Source organism: Typopeltis vanoorti, chromosome 4 (assembly GCF_054136105.1).
Source record: "Typopeltis vanoorti isolate ZY-2024b chromosome 4, IOZ_Tvanoo_1.0, whole genome shotgun sequence".
NCBI classification, from domain to species: domain Eukaryota; kingdom Metazoa; phylum Arthropoda; class Arachnida; order Uropygi; family Thelyphonidae; genus Typopeltis; species Typopeltis vanoorti.
Window position 1 is genome coordinate 94,496,794 of NC_143552.1, and position 13,010 is coordinate 94,509,803.

Genomic DNA, 13,010 nt, shown 5'->3' on the forward strand with positions numbered 1-13,010 from the left:
TATTACAAGAGATACAGCACAGATCATCGTAATGCAAGAGAGACAATGGATAGAACATTATAAGAATCTGTGGTATGACTCACATTTAATAACAGAAAATAATAATGAAGAAATCGTAGAACCAATTAGATTAGAATAACTAAAAGAAGTAATAAAGGTATCAAAAAAATAGAAAATCAGTTGGATTAGATGGCATAAATACAGAGCTTTAGAAACATAGTGGAGAATATTTACATCAGATTCTTAAAATTAATAACTGTTGGAGGAAATGTGAGATTCCATCAGATTGGTCCAAAGTTAAGATTATATATATATGTATATATTTAAGAAAGGAGACAGATGATTGTGGAAATTCCAGAGGAATAAGTTTATTAAATACAGATTATAAAATTTACAGTAAAATCTAAGGATACACTGAATATATTTGGTTTTGTTTCGGTATTCGGCTGCTTCAGCATATTTTTCAGATATTCAGTTTTGGCTGAATCAGAAGAAAGATTTGGTATTTGGCTGGCCAAAACAGAAAAATTCTTGTTAGACATGTGACATAATCAAGAAAAAGTCTCCCCTTATCTTGTGGGACCATTCAAATAGAAGGGTTTCCAAGACTAATGAGTAAACTTATTCTGCATCACAATTTTTCTCAGAAAATTTCTTTTTGCAGGAGTTACCAGTGTATTCCTTGAAAGTTTTTTTCAGAAGTTGGAAATACTTATGAAGCAACTAGATGTATGCTCCAAAAAATGCTGAAAAATTAATTCTCCTACATTATAATTTATCTTGAATTCATTTTGATTAATATATCCATAATTATTCTCTATATTTCACAATTTAAGTTCTGTTAATATTTCACTATATTTCTCAAATTCTGTTAACATTTTTGTTACTTAGTGCAATAAGTGCAATATGTTTTTCTGATTTTTATTCTGCATTGTTTTTTAAATGCAATGTTATTTATGAAATTAAAAGATAATTTTATCATATCGAAATTGAGGAAATTATGGAATGATGGAAAATCTTCGTGTAAATTTGTGCATGTTATATTGTTACATTACTAAAATCTTATTAATGACTTCTTTCTTAATCTCTCCCTCTTTTACCTTTATTGTGTTGAGGATTTCTATTCCTTATAATTGCAACTGTTATATGAGGATAAGGTGGTTGGCCCTATGCCTCCCGGTGTATCCTATGTCTGTAGAGGTGTTATGTTCTCAAGGCTAGTTTGCTTGCAGAAGGAAAACCTCAGATAAATGGGGAGAAAAATCCTGCAGTCTACGCCCAAGACTGGCTAACTTGGCTACGTTTGAGAAAGATCCTAAGCTTCTCACATCAGCGACGGGAATCGAACCAGGACACTCCTTTCCCAGGCATATGGTTGCAAAATGCATAGCCACCCTGCTAACCACACAGATTTTATTAATGACTTCTTTCTTAATCTTTCCCTCTTTTACCCTTATTAATGACATAGGCACATATAAATTTTCCACTTAGAAATTCAAGAATTTGTGTGTCTCCACAATCCTCTGATTACTACTGCCTGATAATAACTTATAGTTATTATTTTGAAGTCATCTGTTTTAGTATTTTTAGTTTCAGCAAAATCAAATATGTTGACAATTCATTTGTGTATTTCTCCAGAGAGAGAGATATTAATTTTATTTCTTTTCAATTGATGGTACATGTCTTGAAATTCTGTTGATACTGTTTCTAATACTTTTCACTATTTGCTGTGGTCCTATGAACAATGCAACCACAATCTGACAAAAACAGTAGGGGGAGAGGTAAATCAGCATAATATCTGATTGTTTTACATATTTTCAGCCATTATAGAATAGTCATCTTAGTCCCAAATTTTCAGCCCATACTTGTTGATCCAGCATCAGTGAATATGGATATGTGAGGGTTTAACATAAAGGTCAGAAGCCCAGTCAATTTTCCATGTTTCTTATTGGTTATGTGAAGGTCTCCTTCCACTTTGACTCAGAAGCAACCCATGTTAATACGATATGATTTCAAATTATTTGGAAATTAATGAACTGAACATACAACAAAGCTATTTTTTAAAGCGGTATACTATTACTTTGCACCAGTGGATTTGTGAGTACTTATACTTGTCAGACTGCTGTATAAATTACTTTTTTTTATTTTTAATGAAATCTTAGTTTTATATTTTTACATAGCTAATAAAACTTAATTTCATTATGTGAAAATCTCATAAATAAACTGTGCATGCAAAAAATCTTAGCACATAAATAGATCAGTCCTCTGGATAATGGTAATTAACATTACCTTATCTTTTATATGCAGGTTAATTATTATATATGCTTATCTTATGTACATCACCCTCTTATATATGCAGTTAATTTTTGCATTTATTTTTTTAATATACAGTGCCACCCTTGGAAGGCTTTGTTATGAACCGTGTTTTAGGAGATTATTTTGAAACACTGTTATACAAAATATTTGTGTCTATTGATGAGCATACAAGTGTAGCTGAAGTAAGTAATTTTGAAATTGTATCATTTTATAATAGTTCATTGCTCAGATCAAAATATAAAGAATCTATTAATAAAAAATAAGTAGTGCAAATTAAAATAATTCATTATTGGTTGAAAAGCAAAGATTTTTTTTGAGCTGCTGGAGTATTTTTTTTTAAAAAAAACTAAGGGTTAAATAATAAGACTCGCATGTGCACGTACGTGAAGTTTTTTCCATAATATCCATTAATGAGGATTTGTATTGCATAAAAAATGTCTAAATAATAAATAGTTGAAAAAGCAGTATGGTTAGGAATTTGGTGCATGATTGTCACTAATACAAAAGTATTAGTGACATGGACAGTAAGAAGTGAAATACCGGTTGCGTTATGTCTTTCACAGAACAAAGCTAGAGCGACTGGAGAAATGATTGTTGTGTGGTATAGCAGGCAGAAGAATGAAAGAAAAAGTGAATTCAGAAAGTATGAAAGTCCAAGAAACTGGAAATAAGGAGAAGGTATTGTAAATCAAAATTGTAAACAGGTGCAAAAATCAAGGATGTTAGTGAAGCTGTTAGTTTGCAGAAGAAGAAAAGTGAAAGAGATAATTGTTATGACAGGAACAAATGAAATGAAGGGAGAGAACTATGCAATGAAAGAAGATATGAAAGAGTTGTTGAAAGACAAGCATAAGGCAAATGATCAGAATTTATAACACTTTTACCACGATTTGCCCCAGTCCTGAAAATACTTCAGATGCAAACTTTGTTTGCTTACACTTGGATAAAGGATTAAACCAAATATATAATTGGTAGCATAGTCAAGTGAAAACACTTCCATCAACTATCTCTAATCTCCAGAGAATTTTAATAATAAGGTGTTGACATCTTTTGGTAACTGATATATGGTGATATGACCTCTGCATTACTTCCACCTTAGTATCACCACCTCTGGGCCTGGCTCCCACTGATGAGACTTCAATAAAGGTCAAAACCGGTTTAGGTAGTGACCCTAAACAAGGCAATATAAAAGGCAATATACATGTCTGCAAGAAGATGTGCTTTGTATTATGGGGATACTAAGGCAAGTGATTAGAACTTATACCACCTTTACCACGAGTTGCCCCAGTCCTGAAAATACTTGGCATAAACTTTGCTTGCTTACGCTTGGATAAAGGATTAAACCAAATATATAATTGGTAACTTCCATCAGTTGTTGAAATAAGTGGAAATGAAGAGTAAGGAAGTAAAATTATAAGTCTGTTGCTTCAGTCTGATAGGAGAGAGTTTGAAAAAAAAAAAAAAGGGCCATGATTATAAGTCAATGAGAATATTGTGCAGGAGACACGGTGTGCAGTTTATTAATTTATAGAGTGAATTTGATGGACAAAAGAACTCATATATGCCTGACAAACCACATTTAAATGGTTTTGGAGTTAGATGTTGTTACATGTGTCTGCTACCCCCTGTGATAAATGAGAGTATGTACAGAAATGATTATGCAATACAGAATACAATTCACAAATTTCTGATTTGAATAGGTTGGTAATGACATTATGCAAGGGTAATTGTTGGGTATAGGAGGATGTTGAAATGCATGTACACAAATGCCAGAAGGATCAGGAATAAAGGAAAGGAGTTTTTGGTATTGGTCAGCTCAACTTGACCCAGAATTACAGACATCAGTGAGACCTAGTTGACAGAAAATGATATCATTACAAGGATAGAATGTAAAGGGGATTGCATTTTCAGGGAAGATAGAGGGAATAGGACAGGAGGTGGAGTATTGATGATGATAGCTGAAGAATTACGACCAACAAAATCAAAAGTTAAAGGGGATTTGAGGTCTGGAGAGATGGTTCATTTGAGACTGTCTGGAGTGAGATAGAGGCCAATTGGATAAACTATATTGTTGGTTACTGCTACAGACCGGGGGTCCACAGGAAGATGTAGATACCATGTATTGGCAGATTAGCATCATTGCAGGCCAAACATTCTATTACGAAAAACTTTAATTATGGGGATTTAATTAAATCTTCCTCCAATCTATGTCCCCATAGATTGGAGGAAGGAAAGGGGCATTGCATGATGGAAGTGGAATTTACACAATTGCTAAGAGATAATTATGTGAAATATAGAGGGACCCAGGGGTATGAGAGTGTTGGATCTGATAGCATCCATAACCAAGATAGACACTCAGCCTCCAATTGGGGAGAGTGACCTTGCAGTCTTGTTCTGGGAAGTTACCAAATGCAGAATTCTCTCTCAAGAAAGGGTTTGTTGAACTATAAAGCTGGTAATTATGGTAGACTAAGGAGGCATCTTGGAGCAGTACCATGGCTTGAGATGCTACAAGGAATGAATGTTAGTAGTGCATGGGAAGTGGTCAGGGATTGTTTAAGAGAAGCAGTATCAGACTGTATATCCAAGGACAGGAAGATAAACCAAGTGGAGATTAAGTGGTTGAGTACAGATAAAAGGCAAGAGCTGCAAAAAAAGAAAACATTATGGAGGAAATATAAAGAAAAAGGTGATCAGCATACTCATGAGCAGTACAAAGTGTAAGCAAGAAGGATGATTAGTATGGTAGGAAAGGCCAAATTAGATTAAGAAAGAAAATTAGCTAAGCAGGCCAGAGTAACCCCAAAAGATTTTTTTTGTTATTTAGCAGGTAAGAGGGAAAATGACTATGGTAGGAAGGTGATGGATGCAAAAGAAATAGTTGAGTTGCTGAGTGATCATTTTGCAAAGGTGTATCATCCAGGTGGAGATTTTGCAGTTACTGATGTGACTGCAAAAACACACTTATCCTTACTTATCAAAATTGAGGTAGATGAATAGGAGGTATTCAGCATACTGAAAAAATATCATCATGAACACAGCAGTAGGACTGGATGGCATGTAAGCCCGTGTACTACATGAATGTACAAGAGAATTGGCATTGCATCGGATGAAGTCGTTCAATCTAAGTCTCAGCTCTGCAGGGTTATAGGGGAGAGGAAAGAGGGTGAGACGCTTCAGTCTGATAGGAGATTCAATGCAATGAATACCATTGCATAAACATTACTCCAAGATAAATTAAAGATGCCAAGAAATTATATTATTAGTTTCATCCTTTATCCAAGTGTAAGCAAACAAAGTTTGTGCATGAAGTCATTTCACAACTGAATTATTGTATGTAGAGGCTAATGACTTCACATCAGTATCCCATAATGCAACACACTTATTCTTACTGACATGTATAATGCTGCAAAGGGCCACTACCCAGACTGGTTTCGACCTTTTACTGAGGTCTCATCAGTGAGAGCAAAACCTAGAAGTCATATTTCTATATACAAGTAGCCAAAACGTGTCACACCTTATTACTAAAATACTTTGGATTAGAGAAAGATGTTGAAAGTTTTTTCACTTGGTTATACCATTATATGAGGCTTGCATTTTAAGAGCATATATGAAGGTGGTCTGAAAAGCTCTTGGCCTCGACCATAGATGGCAACCCTATCGGCAAGATTTATTTATTTTTCTAAGTTGGTACATCTGTCATAAGCATTCATGTGAAATTGTAAGCAATTCTATCAAGTAGTTTGTTTTATACAGCTATCTGAAGCAAAAGTGCTGTCTATATCTCTTGAAATGGATAAAATTGAGTATCATGTGGTTATAGAATTCTTTGTAAAAGAAGGTTAAGCCAAAAGAAATTCATTCCAAGTTCATAAAATTTTATGGGCACTCTTCTCCTTTATTTTCGACAACTAAGAAATGGGATGCTGAGTTAAATGTGGCCGTACTAGCCTTGAAGATGATCCACATGAAGGATGTCCAGAAAGTGTAACAACACCACATGACTATTAAATTATTTCAGGAATTTACAATGTATACTGGAATATTAATTAAAAGAAACTTTAATAAATACTTCCTATATTTCGGCAATGTCACATCACCATCTTCATGGGAACATACAACTATGACACGTGCACGCAGGCACTACAAAAGCAAATGAGGCAGAAGAGAGAAAACTAACACTGTTCCTAGAGTCCTAAAGGTGCCCCCCCCCCCCAGCAGGCTATATTGGGTTGTCTTGACTTTTGGGCTGAAGTTCTCAAGATGCAAGCTTCCCAAATTTGGGGCAGTCTCATAAACAAAAGTAGCTGACTTTTGTTTACCCTGTTTTTCTGATAAAAACAGTTGGGTCCTTGTTTAACCAGATAATGACCCAGCTGACACGAAACTCTATAATTTTGTATCGTCATTTAGTTTTACTTTAACCCAGTAAGAATACAGTTTGGGTAAATCCTAAATTGTCATCTCATTAATTTAGTATATAAGTAGACTCTACTAACTGTGTGCACCACTAGAAGGTGAGGATTGTACATTATGTTGGAATCCCTGGTCATTTCTCAGATTCCTTAAAAGGCCATTTGGAGACCTTCTACAAGTCGTTTAGATATCCTAAGTGACCTAATTTTTGTATATATTTTTAATTTTTTTTCCCTCACATAATCTATGAACTTTCTTCAAGCCACTTGAGACCTCCAATAAACAGTGCGATGTTCATACTGGGCAGTGAAATTCATATCCCACCTGAGGACAGTCAAAGCCTATGGTGGGATTCGAATTCACATCAGGTTGGTTGGAGAGTGAATATACCAACTACTCAGCCAGCCAAGTGCTAATTGATGTCTTCTGGTATTGGCATACTGTATGTAATCATGAAAAATGACTGCATGATTTATATAGAAATTGGATAAATTATGTAATTCACTAATTTAGTATGTACACTATCTACCAATAATTGTCTGGACACTTTAGCAATTTACAATTGATACCAGCAGGCAAACCCTAATATTGGGTATGTCCACCTTTGGCTTTGATAATCTCTTGCACCCTTTGAGGGAGGCTTTCCACTAATGTGCGGCAGACATCAGGGAAATTTGTCTCCATTCCTCCATCAAAGCAGTACTGAGTTCAGTTACAGATAGAGGACGTGCTACTCTGGACTCCAATTGTCACTTCAATTTTCCTTCCTACAGGTCTTCGATCTGGTTGAGGTCAGGATTCTGCACAGGCCAGGGCAGTCGTTTAACACCCATCTTTTCATACCATTCCATAACAGTTCCAGCTTTGTGGCATGGGACAATGTCGTCTTGATAGTAACATGGGTCCATTCCATAAAAACTCCACCATGTAGGCAGTACCTGATTATCCAGAATATCGAGGTACTGATCTACCTTCATGGAACCACAGACAATGACCAGTGGTCCCACTCTAAACCAGTTGAATGCACCCTATACCATTACTCCTTCACCACCAAACTCTATTGTGGGTACAACACACTGTGGTAATGTGTTCACCAGGCTGCCTCCACACCTTGCCATCAAACTGGAAACAGATGAATCTTGATTCATCGTTCCAGAGTACCATTTTCCACTGTTCAGTTGTCCAGTTCACATGCTCCTGGCACGAAGCCAGAGATGAGCCGCCTAGTTTGTTGTGATGTTTGGCTTGTGTGCCACTGCTCTTCCATGGAAATCCAGTAAATGGAGTTCTTTTTATACAGTATTAGTGCTCACTGTGGTGTTGAGCACTAGTATAGTTTGCCCACAGTTTGTAGATCTCTGCTTGGCGATTTGCCAAGAATAGTCGATTCATACTGAAGGGGAGAAAGTAATGAAGGACGTACGAATTGGTCGCCAACACGCTAAATCACGTGCTTTATAGGTAAAATTTTCCGACTGTTATACAAGCAACATAGTTAACTACAGTGATCATAAAAGAGAAGTTAATTTTCCAACGTGTAATAATAAACAACTCATCCCACAATACGGACTGATTACCCTATTATTGGAATGGATTCTCCTCCTGTTGACATGCGCAGAAGTGTCGAAGGGTCTCGAATCTGTGGGCATACTATAACACCGTAACTCATCACGGATGGTCTGTGGCAATTGTAATTGGTTTTTGTGTGCCACCTGCTTTAACACCCTCTTGTCGCTGTCAGTCATTTTTGGCAGCTGCTCTGGGTGTTTTCCTGCACTGCTGATGCCAGAACATCTCCATTTGTTGATCACATCGCCATCCGTTGATTTTGGATGCTCCAGTTGAGCAGCATTGGCACATATGGACATGTCACCAATGTGACACCTCTCTCAAAGTCGCTGAGTTCACGTCATATTGCCATACCACCTGTATTCAACTGCTATGATGAAATACTGTTTCCTACTATCTGTACACCATTTTTTTTATGTTATTAACAAACCTGGAATGTTCCATATCTTCAAATAACAGGGATGTCCCTACAATTATTGGGGATAGTGTATACTTGATTTGCTTGACTCTGCTATTATCTATATGTGGTGTGTGTCCCAGTATATTCTGATCTACTCACTGATTATTCAGTAGCCTCTGTGATATGTTATGCAGACTATAACTTAAAAAGTTGTTCTTTGGCTCAAAAGTGACTGGATTTTGAAACTACTATTTTAGTAGTTAAAAAAACCAAGATTTAGTAACAGAAGTGTTCGTAAATATTAATTCCTTAATAGCATTTTGTTTTATTTACATTTTTAATTTTAATGTTTAATGTTATCTGTGTATTTGTAAACATCATCATTAATTCTAATTTTGGCTTGTGTCTGTAAACACAGCTGTCTAACATGCTTAGTTTTACAGGGCATCATATAGGTCATATTTTTGCAGGTTAGATGAGAAATCAGTCTTGTAAGGACATGACAAGTATCTGTCTAGTACCAATAATAAATAGCATGTATTATGGTAACTGTTCCGTCTGTTTTGTAGTGGGGATGGTAAAAGCATTGTCGCCTTATATAAGACCTGCATTCAAAAGCCCTTGCATCTTTGACAGAATTTGTTAGACTCAGGTCCTTTTGAAAATTGTCTTCAATTTTTTCAATTTCAATTACCTACTGTCCTTTGGAAGGTGCTATTATGTGTCCACTTTAATTAACTTATTTTATTTATCTAAAATAGTGTCATCTCCAGTCTGTACATTACTGTTCTTGTGTATTCATTCTGATCATTACCATCCTTGATTCTTAACATTAATTTTTTTACTCCATTAGTAACAGGCTATTAGTATGATTAATTTATTCAAAATGTTTTAAATAAATCATGTAATCAACTTTTGTTCCCTGTGCTACACTTGCTTCTGATGATTACTATTATATTACAGTTGAAATTATAGACCTGTTATTTGAACCTGTTGTAACTTTACTTTTAATATGCTTCCCTGGTTGGCTGAGTGATTAATTTACCCACTCTCTGTGTGCTGCAGGCAGGCTCATATCCCTATGGATATGTATGCTTCACTAAAATTGTTATATTTAAATGTGTCTTTTGTGTTCTTTTTTACGTATAGGGATTCTACGTCCAATTTCACCAATATAAGGTAAGTTACAGGTGCAGTAGATGCAATAAACTCCAGGATGTGCCAATGGGAGGAGAGGATCCTTAGAGGAGTTGAATATGTTTTTTAATTTTATAGGTGTTTAAGAGTGGCATTAAGATTATAATGATGTAAGATTCTATTGATTTTTTCTGATAACCCTTTAATGTATGTGATCGCTATGGTTTTACTGTAATCTATATTCTTTTTCGATGAAGTTTTATGAAGAACTTTATTAATAGTATTTTTGTTATAGCCATTATTTATGAATGTGTTGCTAATAATTTTTAATTCTTGTTGATTAGAGCAAATTGTTATAGCTCTGTTTTTAATTAATGACTCCAAATTTTTGCGACGAGTGTGATATGAGTTAGCATGCACATATTGGCCAGTATGTGGCGGTTTGCAGTAAACCGTGAAGGATAGACTGCCTGAAGGAAGGCATGTGACCAGTGTATCCAGGAACAGGAGCGAGTTCTGATTTTCAATTTCAATAGTAAATTGTATGCGTTCATGTTGTTTTGATAGAATCCTACACCATTATAATCTTATTGCCACTTTTAAACCACCTATAAAATTAAAAAACATATTCAACTCCTCTAAGGATCCTCTCCTCCCATTGGCACATCCTGGAGTTTATTGCATCTACTGCACCTGTAACTTTACCTATATTGGTGAAAAAAAAAAAAAAAAAACACAAAAGACACATTAAATATAACAATTTTGGCGAAGCAGTCTCTCAGATCATGCTCTCAACACCCTACACCAAATTGATTGGAAAAGTACCTGCTCTTTACATCATACAAATACCTGGTATGAAAGAAAATTTAAAGAAGCCTGTTAAAATTCTGATTAACCACCCTAATCTCAACAATAATGGTGTCATAAAAATTCCAAGAATTTGAATGGCACATATTCAGCCTACTTAACATCTAGCATACTTTAGGACTTGAAACAATTTTCAGCTTTTATTGGAAACTATTCCATACCAATTGGTTGAAATGTATATGTATAATCACATAGTTTTTTATATATATATATATAAACATGTTGCTCTCCAGCCTAATTTAATTTTGTAACCTAATAGATAATAATAATAATAGAACTCTTGCTTTGATGTAGTTTTTTTTTTCCCTCATCAGAGGTCAGGCTAATAATTGTTGTAACAGTTGGTCAGTAACTTTAGCAAATCATGTAGATTGTAGTGCAGCTTTCTGTTTCTTTGTATATATATATGTGTATTCTCCAGATGATGATGATCTTAATATGAAGGTCATATCAAGGTCGAGTGTTCATTTCGGTTTATATTAAACTAAAGTTCTAGTCTGACACGGTAGTTGTCTCCATAATGTATTCTGATCATTGTGTAAGCATGAAAGAAATGAATTTCATCACCAGGCATGAGACAACTGACCCATATAATTATTGGAGGCCTGCAGTGGTTGAAAAAGTTCTATGTTCAGTCTCTCTAGAATATAGTTGCCATCTTCTTTTCTCTTCCATCATCTATGTGGATGATGATGAGGCCAAATGAACTCTTTCCACTTCTGTCTGTCCCAGGAGAGTCCGAACAATTCTGTCCAGTTTGGTGTGATTTGATTTTCAGGTCCTCTTTTATTTTGTCTATCCATCTAATTCTGGGCCGTACTTTGGATCTTTTACCTTCCATCGTTGTATTCAGGGCTTTAGATGGTAGTCTTTCTGTTCCCATTCTGGTCACATGGCCAAACATTGCAGTCTTCTTTCTTGGATTTTGTCTATTATTGTTGTTTATTGTTTTAGTCGTTTCCTTATGTCTTTGTTTCTTAGTTGATCCAGCAGAGATACTCCAAGCAATCTTCTTAGCCAACCCATTTCAGTAACTAATGATTTTTTCTCTTCAACCTTTTTGAGATTCCAGCATTTGCTTCCATAGAGGAGTATTGGGATGACCATATATAGTTGCCATATTATTTTGAAAAAAATAAATTAAAAAAGCTAAATTAAAATCCCTTAACTCACCCATAGTATTAATGTGTTATAGATTTACAACATTTCATGGGTAAGAGCCACATAAAAAATAATTATTGTTTTTAAAAATTATGGAAAAAAAGCATACGGAGTCCTTTAGTAGGTAACTTGTCATTAATGGATTTGTTAAATGTTTGTGAAAGCTAAACATAAGTTATAATTACATAGGAGATCAATTAATATTATAAATTTGCTAATAAATTTCCTTTGTTATTTTAATGTTTGCTTTTAATTTTTATATTGATATTAAACCTTGGATAAAATATTTCTTTTTTATCAATATTTCTTGTATTAGCTTGCAACAGTATTACAGATTGATCTTGCATTAGTCAAGGTAAGCTGAATATGTTTATTATTCAGTTTGTATTTAATTTTACTAGGATAAGGTTGTCAAAATTTTAGAATGAAATTTTCGGTGACTTTGATGTTGAATGATATTAATATGTGTGTGATTTAATGTGATTTAGCATATGTTTAATGTAATCTCTCTCTCTCTCTCTTCCTTCTCTGGAATTATTTAGTAGTGGTGATTTTTATTCAAGTCTTCACTCATATTAATATTATAAAACTTTTTCTATCACTTTTTGGAAGAATTCTTTGTTTTTTTTCCAAAATTTTGCCAAATTAGGCTGAAGAAAGGCAGCCAAAGTCAGGCTTAGAGTCCTAAATTAGTCCCATTGGGCTGAAGATCCTGGGATGAATGCTTCCCAAATTTGGGGCAATCTCATGCATTCAAATTTGTTGAAGTTTGGAAAGTTTTTCAGGACTGAGGCATATTCAAGAAATAACCTTTCATATTTGTATTTGTTGCTGTGATTACACAGCAGCAAATACAAATATGACACCCACCACAGAATACACCAGAAGAAGGCCACTTAATACTGGCCTTTTTCTGGTGTATCCTGTGATGGGTGTCCAAAGCATGGTCAGCAAGTCCTGAGTGGCTGTATTGGTGGAACTAGATGTAGTCTTTGTGTCAGAATATTACCTGTCCTGCCTGTTTGGCTGTAGCAGGACAGTTTGCAACTGAAAGGGACATGGTAGGTCTAGGAAATGTGGCTGGTCTTTAGTGGAGCAGATAGAGATGCCAATTTTTTATGTGGTCTGTAAGTGGTTGTAAGGT

General features: G+C 35.0%; 1 protein-coding gene across 1 annotated transcript in view; it reads left to right on the forward strand.

Moving 5' to 3' along the window:
• Positions 1–13,010, forward strand: part of LOC150107504 (protein FAM91A1) — a 228,540-nt gene that overhangs the window by 103,866 nt on the left and 111,664 nt on the right. Inside the window, exons 9-10 of the mRNA XM_090391353.1 lie at positions 2,392–2,498; positions 12,183–12,221. Coding sequence (XP_090247479.1) covers positions 2,392–2,498; positions 12,183–12,221 — 146 coding nt within the window. The remainder of the gene's footprint in view (positions 1–2,391; positions 2,499–12,182; positions 12,222–13,010) is intronic.